General features: G+C 40.5%; 1 protein-coding gene across 45 annotated transcripts in view; it reads left to right on the forward strand.

Moving 5' to 3' along the window:
• SORBS1 (sorbin and SH3 domain containing 1) overlaps nucleotides 1-21019 on the forward strand; it is a 160628-nt gene that overhangs the window by 103053 nt on the left and 36556 nt on the right. For 16 of the 45 annotated variants that reach the window (XM_041404752.1, XM_041404740.1, XM_041404749.1 and 13 more), the window contains 10 exons: nucleotides 29-144; nucleotides 3757-4128; nucleotides 7096-7237; nucleotides 12236-12265; nucleotides 13454-13629; nucleotides 14378-14441; nucleotides 15564-15638; nucleotides 15961-16023; nucleotides 19762-19809; nucleotides 19924-20047. In XM_041404752.1, coding sequence (XP_041260686.1) covers nucleotides 29-144; nucleotides 3757-4128; nucleotides 7096-7237; nucleotides 12236-12265; nucleotides 13454-13629; nucleotides 14378-14441; nucleotides 15564-15638; nucleotides 15961-16023; nucleotides 19762-19809; nucleotides 19924-20047 — 1210 coding nt within the window. Of the gene's footprint in view, nucleotides 1-28; nucleotides 145-2371; nucleotides 3179-3756; nucleotides 4129-7095; nucleotides 7238-12235; nucleotides 12266-13453; nucleotides 13630-14377; nucleotides 14442-15563; nucleotides 15639-15960; nucleotides 16024-19761; nucleotides 19810-19923; nucleotides 20048-21019 lie in introns of all 45 variants that reach the window. The other 29 variants (XM_041404755.1, XM_041404739.1, XM_041404748.1 and 26 more) reach the window with 5 other exon arrangements.

The following is a 21019-nucleotide window of genomic DNA, read 5'->3' on the forward strand; positions in this document are numbered from 1 at the left end:
GGAATCTGAGTTTTCTTTTCCCTCGCAGATGATTGGAGGTCGTCGTCTAACACTGATGCCAATGGGGATGCCCAGCCATCTTCTCTGGCTGCCAAGGGTTACAGGAGTGTGCGTCCAAACCTTTCTTCAGACAGCAAGCCACAGGTAAGCCTTTCTTCTGTGACCCTGAGGTGATCATCTGGGTTCAAGCACTGAATTCATGATCAGGAGTCCTGGGTTGAACTCCAAACTTGACTGCAGATGGGTAAGTTGCTGTGCCTCAGCTTCTTCTGCCTTTAAAATGGGGGCAACACCAATGTCAGCAAAGTGTTGTGGAGCTCGTGTATTCAGGCACATCACAGTGTTTCCTCAGTGGATGGAGGAGGAGGACAACGCTATTTGCAAGAAAAAAGGTGAAGTAACCATCTGTAATTTTTTTCTATTTTATGCTGGTTTATTTTCTCGAAATTGCTGCAGGCTGAAATTAGAGTTGCACCCTACATTAAAATAAAATATTTGGGAAATGCCTTTCAGTTTTTACACTGTAACCGACAGAAGCCAACAAGGGAAAGGTTATTTTTTGGTAAATTGTTGAAGTCAGTCTGCTAAGAGAAGTGCAGTGTCGTCATCCTTTTTTTTTTTTGGGGGGGGGGGGGTTTGCGCTCAGAAGCAGTCTTGAAGCTGGTAAGGAAACCTTTCATTAGAAACTGGATTCTTGTGCGAAACAGAGTCTCTTTAAAGCCCAGTCCCTTATCAGTGTGACTGCTCCCATCATCAGGGTCCCTTTAGCAATGCTGCAGACCAGGTACTGTAAGTGAAAGTGGGAGAAGGAGCAGCTCCAGTGAAGGTGTGGGAAGGAGCAGCACCCTAAAGAGAGACCCATTTCTGCTCAGTACTTAGAGCTGTCCTGTAGTCCTTTCCTGATCTTGTTGATGAACAGAGTGAGCTGAGAACTGGTGTACATAATACTTGTTACAGAAGTCTCAAGAACTACTGTTCAAATTGAGCTGAAATTGAAGAAAGGAATGAACCTGTTCAGAGGCAAAAGCCCTTTAGAACATCACTAACCAACCCACTTCTTCACTCCCTTATGCTTCAGGGAAGGAGTGGGAGGGGCAGAGGGGCAACATGAGGACAGCAGATTTTGGAACAGCAACTGTAATTTTATGAAACTTTTCTACATCTATATCCATATAACAAGAATAGGTACTTGGCAAAACTTGTCATAGATGGATGACTTTTAAAGGACATCTCTTTTCAGATTTGAATGTTGCAAGCTGTTAAGGCATCTGGTTTTGACATTTTTAGCAGTGGTTTAGGCAGTCTTTGCCCATAAAGGTATGACAACAGGGTGTTTGTAAAACCTACTTTCACAGCCTCCAAAGGATTAATTTTCAAAAATGCAGGGAGCTATTGTTCACCAGGTAAGTATTCTCTTCTTTCCAGTAGATCTTTGTTTTCAGCTACTGGCAAAAAAGCAATAAATAAAATGAAACCTCTGTATTGTTATTTTATCTCAAAACAGTTTGGCTTTCAGAAAAAAAATCACTGTAATTGGAGATGCAGTGGGCAGGTGATTTGGAGTTAGCAAGCTATATGTTGCCAAGTTCCAAAACCAGTAAAGCTTTTCTTATTATTTACTAGAAGCAGGATTTGACTCTTGGTGATCTTGATTCTGAAGGCCAATTCTGATTATCCCAGTTCCTCAGGAAACTTTAATTTTTCTAGTCTTCCTGAAAGCATTTTCAGGATGGAAAAATCCTAAAGAAAATTGAAGAGCTGGCCTTTAGAATGAGGGAATGCTCACTTTTTACTTAGCCAGCTGTAGTAGGTTACAACACTCGCTTGGATGTCTGCTTTCGTTAGCAGTGGTGAAACTTGGCAATATTCATTTTTCAGCAATGCACTTAAAATGCAGAGATGGCCTAGAACTCTGATTTTGGCTTTGCAGTTCAAATGTCCCCCAGTGCTGGGAAATGTTTAGCTATGCAAGCATGAGACTGAATTTAGTTAGCCATGATATTAAATCTTGACTGAGGCTTTCCCAGGGGCATGGTGAGTGTTGCTGTGCAGGCCTCTTGAAACAACACAGTAGTGAGAATTATTGAGCACAGAGAGAGAAACACGTAGGCAGGGACTTGAGGACTGGGTTAAGTTTGTGTGCTGCCGTGAGCTGTGCTGAGAAAGAATGTGTGGGACGATGGATGTGAGTGAGTTCTGCACTGGCCTTCCAGATACTGTATTTGCTTTTTATTCTTGCTGTATTAAAACCTGCTTAACCCAAGTCTAATGATCGAATTCGTTCTGAGAATTTAATTTTTTTCCTTCCTTTTTCCTTTCATTTGATGCTGCTTCCTCTCTCCTTCCTACCTTCTTGACTCTGCCTGATCAGGCCCTTGCTCCTCCCCGTCCTCCTCTTCCCAAAGAGGAAAGCTTTGCATGGCGTCCTCGCACTGACACTAAAGCGACCAACCTGTTGCCAGTGCCCATCATGGACTGTGTGTACCTGAATGCACCCAAGCCTTACACACAGCGTGCATCACCAAACACCAGTGCACGCTGTTATTTGTCATCACCTACCCCCTACGGGGCTGTCCCCAGTGGGAAGCAAGGCTTGCCAGCAGGGCGTTCTCCCTCTTCAGGCCCCAAAGACGAGGTGCATGCTGGGCAGCCACTCTTGGAAAGTCACTCCTCATCGGGTGCATCCTCCATACAACTCAGCCCTGTCAGGGCAGATCCCAGTAGTAAGGCTGGAATGAATTCCAGTCATGAGACGAAGGCGGATAAAAAGGTCAGCAAACTATATGTAGCTTGTTTATCTAACAGCACTTGCTCAGGCGCATCTCAAAATTCCACTGGCACCACACATGACCCAGCAGCCAGCACCAGTTTGGGCGCTGAGCTCACTCAGGCACCAGCCACCAACATTGTACCCTCTGTAACAGACACTGAAAAGTCTCTTCCTGCTGCTCCTCCTCCTCCTATTCCTCCCAGGCCGTACTTTTACATTGTCCTCAGCAAAGACGCAGTTAGTTATGGTGCAGGCCAGCCCTCCCGGACTCAGTCATCACCTCCGCAAGCTGTGAGGGACAGAGTGCTAGAGCCCCAGAGCACAACTGCCACAGAGGACAGGATGAGAAAAGAGCCTTACCTTACTCACCAGCGACAGCCACCATACAAGGCAATGGGACGCAGCATGGTACATGTTTTCTCCATAACCTTGTTTTCTTTCAGCTGAGCGAACAGTTCTTTAATTCGTTACAATGTTCCCTTAATGCTTCATTCCCCTCCTACCTTAATTTCTCAGCACTTGTTGTGCTGCCCTGAGTCTTGTGGTCTTTTACTTGATAATATTTAACACCCCATATGTGTCCCCTCAATGTTGATCTGTGTGTTTGTGTGTGTGTGTGTGGTGTTTGTAGGGCATTGGGTTGGACTGGTGAGGATGTTTCTATTTTAAGGGCATGTAAAAGAAACAAGCTCTGTCATGTATAATGGTTAGAGCTTCTCAAGTGATGGTGAATGCTGAGCTGTTCTTTGTTTGATTTAGCCTCACTACACAGAACTGTAGGGTGAGGGGGAATAAATATTCTTGTGAAAAAACAGTGTTTGTAGAGGTCAGGGCTGCAAGCCTGAAGAAGTACGTCTCCTTAAGGAGAAAAGATCTTCTGGGGCTTTGTTATCATTTTGGGTACATTCCTTGCATGACACAGTATGGCTGCATTAGACTAAAGTAACAATCTCCCCCAATGCATAACAACACCTTGTTTCCAACAGGATGCCACTGCCACCACCTCAGCTCAGCCTGGAGTTATAGTAGTCCCCCTCCTTCAGGTTAATCCAGACAGACAACAAGAAGGCAGCTCCAGCACTCCACCACCGCCTCTGGTTCCTTTCGGGCAAGGCTCCGTATTCCCTGAGATTGTTCCTCCTGGCTCACCCTTGACTTTTCCAACTCTAGACGATTTCATTCCCCCACATCTCCAGAGGGGCTCCCACCATAACCAAGCACCCTCCACATCTGGCACATTACCCTCTGTTTACCCGAAACTGCCATTCTTCTCATCACCACCTTCACTTGTCCCTCCAGTCACGGGGGCTTTGCACAGGGGCTTGAAGCCTGAAATCACTGGAGTCATCTCACATACAGTAAGCTTGCCAAGTACCCTCCTCGCCCTTTTCCTAAATTTGTATTCCTGGATTAAAATTACTTTCTCCTTGCAATACTAAACTTGAGGGAGGAGTGATGACTCACTCCCTGCCAGCAGCATGACAACTGAAACCATGTTTGCGTCCTGTACTAGTGCATGCAGTTTGCCTGCCTTGTGCAGCTTTCAACTTTCTTTTGACTTCTTGCAGCATTTGACTCTCTCCCTTTGTGCCCATTCTGCTGGGTGATGTACACCTTAAGAGTCTTCACAGGATTTGCTCAGAATAATGAATTCTGCATAAACTGAATAGCTGCAACTAACTGATCTTCTCAGGCTCTTTTTATAGCATCCTTAATTGTGTTTGAATAACATTTAAAGCAGCAACAGCAGGCCAGTTAAAGGTTAGGGCTGGCTTTCTGTTCCACTTGGAGCCACAAGACCATATGGTCTCCTCACAAATCCCTGATAAAATCAGTGTAAGATTGCTGCCAGTATCCAATGACCTACAAGTTATAAGATCAGTTACTGTACTGAGAGTCCTCCAAGCATGGAGGTGCTATGTGATAGATTAGGCAGCGTCTCTTCATTTTGCAATTGCTTGTCTTTGAAAATTTTGACTAATTCAGTCCACAAGAGTTTGGACTTGGGATTTACTGTGTTCTTCCTGAGTTAGATTTTGTTTCTCTTCAAGCTCATCATCTTTTTAAAAAGTCTTTTTAAAGAGACTTTTAAAAAGTCGTTGAGGACAAGGACGAAAAGTGTCTCTCTCTCTCAAGCTGAAGTTGCAGAGGAGGCAAAAAGTACCCTACTCTCCTTGTGCTGAAAGTCTTACAGCCACCTTTTTTTTATGCTTGCTTGTGAGGACAGGGAAGTTCAGCAGAAAATGCATTCTCTCATGATGATGCTTGCTCTGCCCTTTGATGCTATAGGGATCTAGCAAACAGGCATGTGGCCTGGGAGAAAGTAAAAAAATAGGGTGATATTTTCAAAAGTTCTCAGCATTGACCTTTCTGTTTTTATTACAATTGGTAGGGTTTTTATTGCAGAGAGCAATGAATGAAAGTTTGGATTTGGTGTTTTGGTTTTACTTTGGTTTTTGTTTGTTTGGTGTTCTTTGTTTGTTTGTGTTTTGGAGGGTTTTTTGGGTTGTTTTCTGTTTTGTTTTTTTTTTAATGGAGTCTATCTGCAGATTCCAGAAAAAAAAAATCAGGAGGCATCCAAATCATAGAGGAGCAATGGAAATTTTGCTGTACCTGACTTTCTTGAGATGAGAGTTGAAACAGTTTTGGACATGCTCACTTCAGGCATGTAGTCACCAAGCTGTTTTCCACAATGATTTAAATGGTCTTTTTTCACCCTCTTTGGTGACTTCACTGCTGAGCCTATCTGATCCAGCATCCCTCTTCTTTGAGGGGTTCTTATTTGTGTTGTAGTTATCAAAGTGAAGTTCAAAGCCAATTCTCACGCTTTTCCGTGTTCCTCCTTTTTGCTAATTGCATTGTTTGGAAGATTATTGCAGTCCCATTGCAAAATGGGGCTGGTCTCTCTCTCTAGGGGACATCTCTTCCTGAAGACCATTGGTTCTTTTACCATGAAATGTCTATGGCCTGACCAGCTGCTGCTTGAAGCAAGATCACCTTTATCCAACAGAATAAGATTGTTCTTCCCCATTTCCCCTCCAGGCTGGAGAGGCTGTAGTTGCTTGTTCTGATTATGGCCAATTGTCACTATGATTTATCTTTGAGCTCTGGTGCCAAGGCCTCACTTTGGCCCCTGTTCAGTCCCCTGCCTGATGCTGTAAGTCCTTTCATCTGATGCTGGTGTGAATGAAGGGCACTGACTTGCAGTTGCACTTAGCCAGAAAAGCTGAAAGTAGGGATTTTTCTGGAGCAATGTTCTGGGCATATTCAGGGTTTTTTTAAACAATGATGAAAATACCCTTGAATGCTCATCTGCTTTTACAGATCAGTGGCTTGCAGCATTTGAGTCTGACAGTGGAGCAGTAGAAGTGCAGGAATTTGGTTTGCTGTCCCATATTCTCTTTGTTTGGATGCTCAGTCCCCATTAAGGGTAATTGTGTGTCCAAATTCCTTAAGAGGCTTTGAAAAATCTCAGTCTAAGCTGATGCACACAGAGTCTTTAGTCATCATCCCTTCTTTATCTTAGCCACCTTACCACCACCAAAAGTCCAGTGCCCATGGACTGAGGCTTTTCAAAGGTGAGCTAGGTTTCAAAGTCTCCCTGCAGACACAGCCTGTATTTCTACAGAGCATCCAGAGCTGTGGTGATATCATAGGTCGGTTTGAAATAAGCAAATAATGGAGCTGGATGCTTTAGGAAAGCAAGAGCAGCTTGCTGTCTGTGCTCCAGCAGCAAATCCATCTTTCTTACTAGAGTCCTACTTGTTACTCACTGTCAGTTTTGGGGCCTTTTTATGTCATTACTTTAGTCAGGGAGGTATCACATTGTCTCCTGAGTGATGGTGCTAACTTAATTCCTTAGACTTTTCTTACCAAACCAGCTGCAGTAATACTGTTTCATTCCAGAATTGCATGAGTTTTGCATGTCTGACTTGCTATGAAAGGAATACTCTTGGAACAAATGTTTGTGTGTGGATGTGTCAGGGGAAAGATGTCTGCATCTTCCCCCTCCCTAAACCAGATTTGCTCATTTCTGACACCTTGTGTTTGCTCCAAAGTGTCTGCTAGATGGACTTAGTGCCCTTTTGGGGTTGGAGTTGTGAAACCCAACACCAAATAACTATAGTACTGCCTTAGCAAACTAATTCATTAACAATGAGCAGGGTATGTACAAGGAGCAGGGTAATACTTGTGCTTATGCCTTTTTTACTAAAATTTGCTGTGATTATGCTTCTCATTCAGCCTAAAATGTTGGGGTTTTTCCTGGATTTTCCCAGTGTAGCACCGTTGGCTTGCTGCTAATCATGTGTTGCTCTTCTTTCCAGGACCCGGGTCCTGTGCTAAATGAAGTGCCCCAGCCTGGCACTGACTATCCAACCTCCATCACTTCCATCAGCAAGTCTGCCTCTGCCTATCCTTCTACCACAATCGTCAATCCCACTATTGTCCTGTTGCAGCACAATCGAGGTAAGGAGACTTGTATATAGATAATTTTGGCTCAAAATGAGCAAACTGTTATGCTACAAGGAACTGGAGAATGTGTGTGCTGTTGATAATTAAGTCCAGACTACTAAGAACTAACAAAGTTGCCTCAAAATAGTCTTAGTGACTGGAGCATACAACAGGCAAGTGAGAGTGATAAGTTTTTTCTAATTAAAACCTGTGGATCAGAAGCTCTTTGAGGCTGGGAAGAGGTTTTTTAACTAGACTGTGGACATATGAATAAGCTCTTGCAAGGTAACAGCTGTCAGGTGTCTTGCCAGGGTGCAAAGGGTTGTATGCTCCTGTATATCTGTCTGTAGGAGCAAGGTAGCTTGTGGTAGCTTGAAAAGGTGATATGCTACTTCTCAGCTACTGCAGTGTAAAGGCAGCTGTATTTTCTGTTACTGTGGGAGAGATTTGACCTCTGAATTTGTAGCAGAATTTACCCACTAGTCAATAATCTACTTGCCCACAAGTTTGATCTTGGCAATTTTTTCCTCTGTCTGTATCTGGATCAACTCAAACTCATATTGCAGTAATCCTTGAGCTCTGGATTTGCAAATGAGCAAAACAGCCTTGTTTGAGAACTCTCAGGAATCAACACCTTTCTCACAAAAGCTGAATAAATGGTTCTGTCTCTTTAACTCTGGATTTGAAGGGGAAACTTTGCTTCTCATTTTTTGTTCTCCTGATGGCTGGCATTACCATAGCTTCCCATTTTGTTGTGCATCACTAAAGGCCATAACTTGTAACAGGCCACAGAGATGCAGTCCAGTTTGCCTTGATTTCTAGTGGACTTGGGAAGCTCCAGGAATCTAGCCACTATTGCTGTGGCTTACCTTTTCAAAGGAAAAAAAAATCAGAAAATAGGGTCAAGGCCTGCACTGTCATACTGTAGCCATTTTATTTACAGCATTGATGAGCTTCTTTACAGTCCCTCATGAGATTTTTGATAATTAGAATTTAATAGAGAATTTTGATAATTAATTTTTAAAAACATGCTTCAGTCTTTGATCTTGAAAATAGTATTCTCACCGTAGCCCAGCAGATTTAAGGGGTAATGAGTGGATTATCTCCTCATTTTTGCTAGCATCTGAAACAGCTTTGCTCATGTGCTTCCAAATGAGGAAGCCTCCTCAGCTGCTTCAAGAGGAGAAAATCTGATTTGAGGCAGCCTTTTTCAATCTCAAAGATTTTTGTTGACTTTCTTGAGGTGGGATATGCTTTTGGTTTGTTTTTTTTTCATCAAATTTGGAGTATTTTAATACAAGGATATTTTCACTCTGTAGACTTTAAGAGCCTGAGAGACAAAGTTGTATCATGTGATGATACATGCAGGCTGACTCTGAGAGAACTGATGTGAAATTATTCTGTTTACTAATTACCTTCATGGTGAACAGTTTGTCCTGTCTGAATATTGCTTTTGACCATTAGCACTGATGATACTTTACCCTGCTAGATTGAAGAGCCTTTTCTCATCATGGCTTTTTCTGTGATACAGATCATGGCCAGTTATGCCGTTTGATCATGTCTGTGAAGTACATCACTCTAATAATCCCTGTTTTTCAGTATATATTAGTCAAACTTGTAATTTGTATGTATCATGTTGCTTTGACAGGGCACCGTAGTCACAAATTTGTATTGATTGACATTGTGTGTGTCAGATTATGTATTTATTAGAAGATCCCATATAAATAATTTTTTTGGCATTATTGCTGACTTGACAGACAGATGTCCCAACCATCAGACTAATCTTTTTTGAAAGTTGTCATAACATTTGCTTTCTTCCTTGTCCGGTGGAGTTTCCTTTGTGTTCCAAGACATATCAAGGATGAGTGATCCAATCTCCAGAACTGCTCCCTTCAGAGCAGAAAACTGCTCTAAAACTCTTACTATGGCTTATATGAACTTGCTCATTTTTATCTGACCTCAGTAGTTGTCCTTCAGCATAGTCCTTAGTTACTGTTGTAGTGGAAAGTATTTCTCTATCAGGCAAAGTAACACATCATATGTTTTTTGCTGCTTTTTTTTCAAGTGCAGAATGGAAATGCTAATCAGATGTGTCATCTTTCCTGCCCTTTTATTACCATTGTGCCTATTTTGTAAAAGAACAAGATCATTGCTAGTTTCTCTTTATTCTTCTTGTGCCTCAAACCTATTTTTGAGTCTGAGACATTCTGTTAATGCTTTTATTCCACTGTAATTTTCTTTCATTTCCCAGCATATGTTACCTTCTTGTAGGTGCACATTTCCCATCCCTTTTTGTGTTGAGGGTTTCCTGCAGTTCCTTATGCTTCTATTCCTATCTAGGATTTATCCCAGCATAGCATTCAGATTTCTTTCTGCTGACTTAGTATTTTAAGTGGTTCTCAGATCTTACTTATCTATTGAGTTTCTGCCCTTGCTGACACGATTCATATTTGGTTTCATCTTTATGAACTTTACCTGTTCAAAACTAGGTTGCTCTCATGGCATATATCAAATTGTTCCTAGGTTAAGTTCCACCTTCCCCCAAATGGTTGATTATGTTTTGTGCTGGTATCAATTCTTCATGTCAAAATTATATTTTGTGAAAATTCCTTTTTTATGCTCTGAAATGCCCTATAAATTAGAAATTTTAAGGTCATTTTAAGGCAGGTATCTGAGGTCTCCAGCAGTTTATTCTTCCAGATGGATAATGTGACTTTCTTTCTCCTCAGTGGATTATTGATTGCTTTTTAAGGAGTTAGCTCTCTTATTCTCTTAAGTGACTGTTGTACCAGACATTGCCTACTTCTTACTATTACTTCTTACTCTTTTGTACTTTCTTTGCTAGTTCATGTAAGACCCTTTGATTTGGAGCTATTAGAGACTTAGAAACAGGTAATGGCATTTGAAACACGTGATGTAGATTTCTTGTCTGCTCGATCTCAGTAAGTTGGGATGAAAGATCTCAGAATTTTTTCTCCCGGATTTCAGTAATATCAACTGAATAAAATTCATGCTTATAAGCAAGTAATTTCAGAGCCTCTTGTTTATTTCTAGCAAATTTTCTTTTTAACACCTTTATTTTGCACCAAACATGTTCTCAAATACTTCTTTCCTCTTCCCTTTTTTTTTACTGGTTTCAAGTCTTAGTCTCCTCCAGTGCTGCCTCCTCTGGGGGACCTCTGGGGGCATCTATAAATTATTCCTTCATTTCTGCCAGCAGTTTTATCCTTCCCTCTGCTTGACCCTTTGTCTGAGAAGCCTACAAGTTTTTGGCCTTTGCTTACAGTGCCAGAAGACAAGATCAGGAGTGAAAGCTTTAGTTGGCTGGTGTGTGTCTGGGGCTATGGTCTGGCCCTGGTCAGGCAGGAGAGAGAAGTATCAGAGACCTCCTGCTCCTTCTGCTCCTGTCCATTGGCTGCTCCCTTTCCTACACTGGGGTACAAGGGAAAAGGAAATCTCCCCTTAGTGTAGAAAGTGCATTTGAGTTTTTTCATTAAAAGTCTATTAATTAATGATTTTCTCTTCTCCGTGGGAAAGAGACTCTCAAACAAGGAAACACCTTCAAGCACTGACTCCTTAAACTACATGGTCTTGTCAGAAGAACTCAGTAATTCAACACAGTTCTCCTTGGTGAGACCGTTGTCACTTACATTTTTTCCTCCAAAGTTCCAGAGATGGGCATTTTTGCATTTCTCACTTGCAGTTTCTTATAATACAGCAAGCAATTCCTGGTGACCTGCTTACTCCAGTGAACCCTGCAGCAGGTGGTTCCCATCTATTCTTCTGGCTCAGAGTGCTGACCCTTCCTTTTACCCAGTGCATGTAGGGTTTTTTTCCCTATGTTGGCAGCTGTCATGTGAACATTATGTACAGGAGCAGCTTGCCATCAGTGGTCAACAGTGCAGAGGGCTGGGTAAAGATCCAAGTTCAGAGGTATTGGTGAGGGAGCTACACTGAGGAGAAATACCAGTCTCCCTTGCTGAGATGGTCCACTTAGTACAAATGTGAGGTGAAGGTGGGTTCCTCCAGAAAACAGCCCACACCTGGAGGTTTGTTATTATAGCAGACTTGCTTGGCAAGTGTTCTATGCCACCCCAAAGTGCAGTTATTTCCCGTGCAGGCATTGCATGGCATGGTTTATCATAAATATATAACAGGTGTGTTTAATATATTAAAGTTTTTTAATCTTTGCTCTAATAATATGAGCTTTCAAAACTGTTTGTGCTTTTTATGTCAGTAAAGTGTTTTATTCTTTTCAAATGGCTTTCATGCTTTAAAGAAAATTATTAATTGCCAGGGAATAAAAAAAAAGCAGACAACAGAGTGCTAAGCATTCTTGGTTTATTCCCAGCTGTGATTTGGGTAAGTCATTTGGACATCCTTTTAGAAAGCACTAACTTTAGGGTGGTAAAACCTGCTGAGAGATACCACAAATACTCCAGTCTGGGAACTTATTAATGAAAAGCCTCTAACCAAGGGGACTGTTTCAAGAATCAAAGCCTTCAAGCTGTGTCTGTGCACAAATCACTGAATCTGTGGCTCAGTAATATGTGATGAGACTCAACAAGCACCAACAATGCTTTATCCTTTCCTATATCCCTTTGAAATGCTACAGCAGTATTATTTCAAAATGTGCTGCATAATAATGGTAACAGAGTTAGTTATCAAGTTGCTTGACTCTGTGAATTTTTACTGGTTTTCAAATTCTCTCCTGTCCAATATTTTATTCTCTGATGTTATGAAAAAAAGAGAAAATTTAAATATAAGTGCTCTTTGCAAATGTATTGGTCACTGCATCGTGAGATTTATGTTATGCCACGAGGCTGATGTGTGGAGAAAGGACTGTGGGCTGTCACTTTGGCAGGGTATTTGGAAGCAGATTCTCTCCAGCAACTGCTATCATTCTACAGTGTATTTCTTGCCTGTCAGAAATGCAGCACCAGAGCACTTGCTGTTTATGTCTCACACATTTGTCCTGTATTTCTTTTTGTTTTGTTTCTTCCTTTACCACAGAACAGCAAAAAAGGCTTAGTAGCCTGGCAGGTATGATGTGAAAGGTCTGCTACCCCCAGCTGCTGCCTCTGCTGGAGCAAAGCTGCTGCTTTGATAGCTTGTGGGCTGCCTTTAGCAAACACACTGCCCAGGAACTGCAAAGAAATATACCAAACACCTAAATTACTCATCTGTTTGTCCTAAGTCATAAAATTTACCATGCTTTTAAACACAAATCCTTTAGTTCTGAGTTTTGCAGGGCAGAATTGTGTTTGCTTATGGTACCAACAGATCAATGCATTGCTATGCACGAGCCTTTTCTCCACTGTCTGCCCCTATCAGATTTCTACACATTTAATGGCTTTGGGCAGGATGGTGATGTGCATGTGAATAAACATATCTTTCTCTCTTCAATGCATGCAGTGATGTAAAAATTATAGGATTTGCAAAAGTCTTGATGAGGCAGACTGAAATTGCAGGTGTTTCCTCTGCAGGAAATCCACACAGGAGAAAATCCTTCACTGAGTGTAAGGGTTGCTGTGCTGCAGCTCTGCAGGGCAGAGCTTCAGAACAATCTGAAGTCCCTTGGTGATGCCTGCTGCTACCTCTGGGTGTCAGCTGGGCAGTGTCAAGGAATTCCAGTCTGGAAGCAAAGCAGTCTGAAGAAATTAGTATTTTCCTCCATCTTTATGCAGACTCCTGTGCCGTCATGTCATATGTATGCTTAAACAACATTTGTTATTTACACGCTCTGATTAGGGCATGGAAATGAATTGGAAACATCATATACTGTCTGCAACAAATGGGATTGTCAGACAGGTGAATGCAGTCTGTTAAAAAGTAATGCACAACTACCACATACCATTCTCCTTTAGGTTGAAATTGGCAGAAGAAGATGTACAGGAGACTGTATTACAGGTGCTTTTTGATGAAGACTGACATTGTAGAGTTACTAATCAGTCAAAAGAAACAATTTTTGAAACCAAAATTGTTGTCTTATATGACAGCTGAGACTGTCATGAGATGTGTGATGGTTAACTGCCTGAGAGATGCTCGCCTGCTGTTGCTGGCATTGGGCATTTTCTTGGGAGATTTCCTTCAGTGTAGCTGCTGATCACAACCAGCAGTGACAGTCTGTCTCATCAACTACTTGCTAGAATTTTTGCCTTTAAAGAACGGAATATGGCGATGTTGTGAAATGCTGGGATGAGGTAAAAAATGCCCCATTGTCATTTCCAGATTCAGTGCCAGACAGATTAGTTTCTGATAAAGTTGATTCAGCACTTCTGCGGGACAAGCCAGCTCAGGAGACTGTGCCAAGCGAGAAGAGAGCAGTGGAGGAGAAGAGGAGCACGGTCAGGAGCCCTCACTACATGGCTGATACCTCTGTTGATGACATTGGGATTCCACTGAGGGTAAAACACTGAGCATGTGGCTGATGCACAAACCCTGGGCTAGATTCTGCCTGCCTTAGGACTGAGGGAACTCTGTAAAGCTGCAGAGATTTAAGGGAAGATAGAATTCTAATTCCAATATATTTTATGATGAGTTATTCCATTTGCTATCTATGACCTGTTTCAGCTGCTTCAGGGGAAAGAAAATTAAAAGTTAGTGTTTCTTCTCATAATATGTGAAAATAATGTTTTCTGGTCCTCTGTTTCCTTCCCATCTGTCAGCTGAAGGAGAGTTTTGTCTCATTTTAGCCGTCTTAGAGGCAGATACCTCTTTTATATGTGATTACATTAATTCAGTGTTCAGGGGAAATTATGAAAAAATTATTAACCTACTCTTGCAACTAGTTTCTGAATGACTTAAACATTCAATGTTTCTGACTGTCCACTGAATACTTAGAGAATTGGTATGTATGACTAAAACAGGGAAGTTGTTTAATTTTGGATGTCAAACCAGATTAATATACAAAACATTTCATCCAATCTGCAGTTCTAGAGAGGTTACATCCTGCCTCTGCAAAGCTTTTACATTATTACTAACTTGAGAGAAACATAATATGAGATGTTATATCTGAGTGAAATAATTAATATTTCAGGATATTCATATGATACTGTTTTCACATAGAATGTAATTTTTTTTCATTGCTGGAAGATTGGTAATAACTTTGAAAGGCTGGTTGATTATTTCTGTGTATATTTATTTTTCCAACAGAATACAGACAGATCAAAGGACTGGTACAAGACGATGTTCAAACAGATCCACAAGCTAAATAGAGGTACTGTAGCACAGATGGTTTTTATTTACTTTAAAAGACCACCTTGATGGCATTTTGTTTCATTCATTTGAAGAATTTTACTGGATGTTAACTAAAATAATTTTATGTTAATTAGTGTGTGCTCTGCACCACAGAACTCAACCAATGTATTTGAAATCTTTGAAGTCAAAGGTAGGAGAACAATGAAGTCCGAAGAAAGTCTGGGTTGTTGTGAAAGGTGAACTGCAGTGCCCTCATGAAATCAACTATACTGTTTGAGACAAGGAAAGGTGATAATAATTCCATACTAAGGGAAAATAGACCCCTGAACTCCAGTTTTACCAGCTAACCCAATCCACTCTCCTTTAAAATATGGTAGGTTATCTCTGAAATTTCTCTGTGCATAAGAGGAAGCTTTTTACACTGTTAAGCTTTAGTACCTGCACAACAAAGCATGATTTTAAGTTCACTGAAACTGGTGGAAAGGTTTCCACTGATTTTTGGTGAGTTTAGAATCTGAACTCTGCTTTTTCAAAACCCTAATCTTTCTTCTTTGAAAACCTAGAATTGTGGTGAGCACTTACAAACTTCATAGTGGTGAACTCTCAGGGGATTCCCACCTTGTGGCACTTGTATGCCTGACTGCTGATACATTCACATTTTTCTGTGTGAGAAATGGCTGCAGTGGCACTTGCAAGCTGAACCCTCTGAACAGGCTGACATGCAGGCAAGCGCAGCTCAGGTCTGTGCTTCTGGAACCAAATGCAGAGCATGCAAAACTGGAGCTGTATTTGCTGTTGCAGGTGCTGTCCTGATGAGCTTTATGCATAGATAAATGCTGTGCTGTAGTGGATGGGATGAGGAGGAGTTGAACTATTTCTTAATCCTACTGCTCCTAACAGAGGCTCTAAAGCCCATGCTCAGATGGAGGAGAATGAGTTCAGCCCCCTTGGCTTCCAGGATCTCTCCCAAGGCCCAGACATGCAAGGCAGCAATGAACAAAGAGGCATTCTAGTTTGTGTCGTGCTAGAACATCAGCATGACAGGGACTGTAGTCAGCTTGAATGGATTCTTGGCTCGCCCTTCTTCCCCTTAAAATCTGTCCTCTCTGTTCTTTTTTGCAAATCATGTTCCTCTCCTTAGACAATCCTGAAGAAAACCCTTATTGCCCTACCTACACATTTCCTGAACTTCCTGAAATCCAGCAAAAAACTGAAGGTACCAGAAGTTTAGTCAGAATATCTGTTGTCTTGTGCTTTGAGTTAACTGTACTATAGTGGCCTAATAATAACTAGATTCAGGTTCTAGTTTTCTGTTACACTGCCTGGAAATTCAGTTATACCCAGTATACCTTCTTGTGTGATGCATAAAATAACTAAATCTTTGCTAATCCATTAATCTCTTTTAAAGTATGATACCTTTTACCCTAGTGTTATTAAAGTAGGGAATAAAATCATATAGTGATAGATATTGGGGGATGAAGCAGAACCTCCACTTCACTGTGGATAGTCTCAAAATCCACTGCTTTTCTCTGCTGCAGAAGACAATCCTTATTCTCCTACATACCAGTTTCCTGCGTCTACTCCTAGTCCTATCTCTGAAGGTAATAATAAAGGTCCATATATATTTTTTCTTGCTGCCTTATCAATTTATTTTCTTCCTGGAGTTTTTTCTAGTTGCTGAGCTTTATGCTGCCTCATAATGATTTGCTGCACTCTAAGCATTGCCTTGACTGTATGATGACTCTTTGGCTTTGCAGTGCTCCTCTGGCTTTGTAACTAGTATTTGACTAATGCTGCAAACTCGGGGTTTGCTTGGTTTTATGCACTTATCAGTTTCGTGTGCAGTGATTATTTAACATGTCTAGGTTGCAGACTTTATGTGTAAAGATGGGTTTAACTGAGATTTCTCCCCCACCACCCCTTCCAAATCAATACATTCTGTTAATTATGTGCTTTTGATTTTTAACATTAACATAGCATTAGGGCCAGACCCAGAATGTCACTGAAGCATGTTAGTGAAAAGGCTATTTGCTTCAGTGGATTTTGGATCAGTCCCTTAGTGTAGTCTTTTAAAATAAAAATTACTTGATAGCATAGGTTCGGGGCTGGTCTTAGGTGCACTTGGCATATTTAGGCAAGGACAGAGTTTGGACTCAGCAGCACATCTTGCAACTTGAAATAACACTGTCTTTTCCTTATCTCTTCATGTGCTCAGCAGATTCCTTTAAAATTCCTATTCAAATCAGAATACTTTGCAGTCATATTTCAGGGATGGTGAAACAGCATCTGTTGCAGTGATAATTGTGTGACTGTGCAAAATATTTATATATGAGAAACACTGGAATCTGCTGCACACATTGGGTGTACAGACATTTCCTGATTGGGAAGTTGTTGGTGACAGCCTTGTTGGCTTGGTGCTTTGGTGACACTAGATCCTGCAATCTAGGAACTTGCCTACTTAGCCTGTGCCTCAAGCCAACCCTGGTGAGACAATTAATTAACCATTTTATTCAATATTTATATTAAACATCTGGTGGGTATTGTGTAAGAAGAAAGCATGCAGTATGAGCTGAGATACTCAAAGAAGGCAAGGAAAAATGTAAGGTGTATTTCACTGTTAAAAGGAGCATGGATGAAGTGTCATACAGGTATCTAAGATGCTGGATAATTTCTTAGTGTTATTAAGTTATAATTTAATAATTATATTAGGTGGAAAGCCCTGTCTTGCAAATTGTAATGCAGGGTAAGTTATCTTCTCTTGGCAGAATGGTATGTGGGTATGGGTGTGAGAGAAACTGTTTCAGTAATTAATGGATAAAAGCATTTTACAGAGAATATTTCCTTGTTCATAATGAGGTTTGTAAATCCATTTTACTCGTCTGGACTAACATAGTTTTCAAACCCTATGATGACAATATATTAAAGAGTCTGTTCTCCCATAAATGTCTCCTATGCACTTAGAAATGTGCATATGAAAGTAATTTGCTGGTTTATATTGTTAAAATTTTATTGGTCTAAACTCTAATTTTTATTCTCAGTATATTGGGAAACATTTCTTTAATATTTGCTTGGATTCTTTTCTTGATAAAAAATACAAAATATTTGAATATGTAGAAGAGTTGGAGGAGTTGCAGAACATGTTTCATGTTTAGAAAACAATTCAAAGATCCATAATCAGTGGCAGTTTGTACAGAGATGGGTTGGAGCCTCACTTTCATACAATTAATGTCAGAATGGATTGATGCATAGGATCTCCTAGAAGCATCAAGATCTGGGCTCCCTTCAAAGATATATTCAGCATTTCTGAAACTGTACAGAGTATGTCCAATCCATGAAATGGAATCCAACCCTGCAGATTCTCTACCATCTAGAGGGAAACAGCCTCTCTTCTTTAAAGGAATCAGATTTTGAAGTTACAAACTTGTGATAGCCTGCTTTGAGAAGTAGAGTCCCATAGATAGAATGCAGCTTTGAGAAACAGAAGATGTTGTTTTAATACTCAGTTTTGATTTACTCTTTAACTTTATCAAATCACTCCAGATTTCTGTTTCAGTATTTCCTGTATAAAAAGGAAAGAAATGTAAACACTGTTCTTCATAAGATACTTAGAGACAAACCATACCTATTCTTCTCATCACTGTAGATATTAGTATATAAGAAATTGGAAAATAGCCATTATATGAAGTGAATTTTTATTGTATGATTTTTCTTGTTTGAATGATGAGCTATAAAGAATGTTGATATTTCTCTTCAAGTAAGTAAATATAATTATCTTTTATTGATTAACATCACTAAATAAGATTATTAGAGGTGAATAGCTGTGAAGTTAGTTTTAGACATTTGTTTATTTGTACTTGTAGGAACTACTGAGTTTTGTGATTTACCATGTATATTTCTATCTGAGTAAATCAAACTTGCATTTAAGAATACAAGTCATTTTTGTCAACAGTTCAGTGTAGTATAAATATTTGGTTTTCGTCAGTAAAGTTTAAAACATGGGAATTGGCCTTCTTAATCTGAAGGTTATGATGGGCATACTAAGACTCCATAACCATATTTTTGGAACTTTAACCTTGTAATTCATTCACCAAGAGAACTAAAGCAGATAGGTTAGAAGTTTAGACTACCCTGAGCCTTCCTCAAAGGCTTGATGAAGGCTTGAGTGCAACTTCAAGTCAGCTGTGTTAGCCAAATAGGTTTTTTCCAGCAGATGAGTTTGGCTGTAGCATCTGATACATATCCTTCATGAGAGAAAATTTAGTTGTTTCAAGCTGTTGATTGTCATCACTAAATTCACATAACACTTAAATTTTTTTTTAATCTAATTGATTCTAGTTTCATTTTCTTTGTTTTTATGTCTTCTTTTCTGTCACACTGAGTGGTTTCTTTGCAGAGATATTAGTAATACTTTGGCTCACAATTCTCTTTGCAGTCACAGAATCACAGAATAATCTGAGTTGGAAGGGACCCGCAAGGATCATCAAAGTCCAACTCCTGACCCTACACAGGACACCCCAAAAGTCACACCATGTGCCCAAGAGCATTGTCCAAATACTTTCTGAACTCTGTCAGGCTGGTGCTGTCACCACTTCCCTGGGGACCCTGTGCCAGTATCTGACCACCCTCTGGGTGAAAAACCTTTTCCTAGTATCCAACCTAAACCTCCCCTGACAACTTCAGGCTATTCTCTCGTGTCCTGTCACTGTCACCACAGAGCAGAGACCAGTGCCTGCCCCTCCTCTTCCTCTCAGAGGAAGTTGTAACTGCAGTGAGGTCTGTCCTCTGTCTCCTCTTGTCCAGGCTGAACAGATTAAGTGACCTCAGCTGCTCCTCCTGTGGCTTCACCTCTAGACTCCTGTTCACCATTTTCATTGCCTTCCTTTGGATGCTCTCTAATAGCTAAATACAGGAGTCATATGTGATTGTCAGCAGGGCTCCTCAGCTGTATTATTATGTTCAGTACCTAATGAGTTATTTTAATCATATACTATGGCTTTTGGATCCTCTATTTGTCTCTCAGCTTTTGATAAAGTGGATCTATAACCCTTGCTGTAGAGGAGTTTTATGATAAAAAGGGATTATTTTCTAAAGTACTTTGAGAGCCTGGAGAAAGGTATTAGTGTAAATAGTTTATTAATATTTATATCTAATCTAGGAATTATTTTCAAATGCAATTTTAACCTCATTAGAATTTTATTCTTTAGGATCCTCTCCCTGTGGTAAGTATTGGGCATATAATTCAAATGATGGTGAATGCATTAGTAGAAGAAATTAAAGGGTCTCTGGTGCTGCTTCTTTGGCCTTTTTCAACTCACTTGCAAAATGCTTTTGTCTTTCAGATGAAGATTCTGATTCATTCTCTCCTCGTTACTCCTATTCTGAGGACAGTAAGTAATTCACGTTTCTTGTTTAATCTGTCAAAAAGAACGGGCATGTAAAGCATGTATTTATTTGCCTCCTATCCAGTTCACCAATATTCCTATATGTGATTTATCCTACAGGCAGAACCCAAGTTCCCCGCTCCAAGAGCGAGATGGACAATATTGATTCAGAGAAGGTTGTGAAGAGATCTGCCACTTTGCCACTGCCAAACCGTGCTTCATCGCTGAAATCAAGCCCAGAAAGGTGATCTGAACTAAGCTGTTTGTAGAGCAGTTCTGGAAGAATATCTGAAAGCTGTCAATGGGAAGGGGATAAAAGTGGAAGCCTTAGGTCCACAAATTGAGTTAAACTTTTTTGGAAGTTGGATACGTTGTTTTTACTCTGAGTCTTTTACTAGGTGGCGGTGGACTCCTTCATTGTCACAGCCCAGTCCCCCATTCTGTCTGTATTTTTCATCAGGCATCACACAGTCTGTTGTATAGTCTCCTGTCTGGGTGGAGAGTTGGGAGTCATGCTTATACAGTGCCTACCACATAGGCACAGTGGAAACTCTTGGCTCAGTGTGACTCTGTAAAGGTACCTCGGAATACAAGCAAGTAGTGATAATTGTGGAGAAGCAAAATTTGGATTTATGTTGAGTCTTGGTAAAAACTGAGTTACATTTTATTATTCTGCATTAGGGGTCTGATTATATCAATTTTGAGACCAGCAGGACCTTGTAGGATATGGACCCTGAATGCTTTGTGGCTGTTGTTGTTTCAGCTGTGTTGGTATAGGCGCTACACAAAATTATAGTGGTCTGGGTAGTCAGTGGACTGTTCTTAGCAATATTAAAATAGAGCCTGAGATAATTCATTCATATGTCTAGAAAAAACCTCCTCTTGGAATTCAGAGTGCCCTCAGAATCCAGAGCAGTAGTAATCAGGTAATCAGTGATGAGTCTAAAAGGCAGAAGTTTAGCAAAAGCAATTTAATCTGAGATCTGCTTAAAGTTTGGACATGTTTATATTTGTGAGCTTAGTTGAAGCCCATCATTAAGCTGTTTCCAGTGGGGAAAGATTTAGAAGTGGGAAGTTTACTGAAAGTTCTTAGAATAACCCCCCTCCACTCCAATTATTTCAGCAGCTGAGCTGTTTCCAACTCTGCCTGTGATAGATAAACAAATACCTCTCTGGAGCCCTATCTGAACTGTTCCTCTTGTAGCAGTATCTTTTC

The sequence above is a fragment of the Onychostruthus taczanowskii genome, unplaced genomic scaffold (assembly GCF_017590055.1).
Source record: "Onychostruthus taczanowskii isolate IOZ18803 unplaced genomic scaffold, ASM1759005v1 scaffold22, whole genome shotgun sequence".
Lineage (NCBI taxonomy): Eukaryota > Metazoa > Chordata > Aves > Passeriformes > Passeridae > Onychostruthus > Onychostruthus taczanowskii.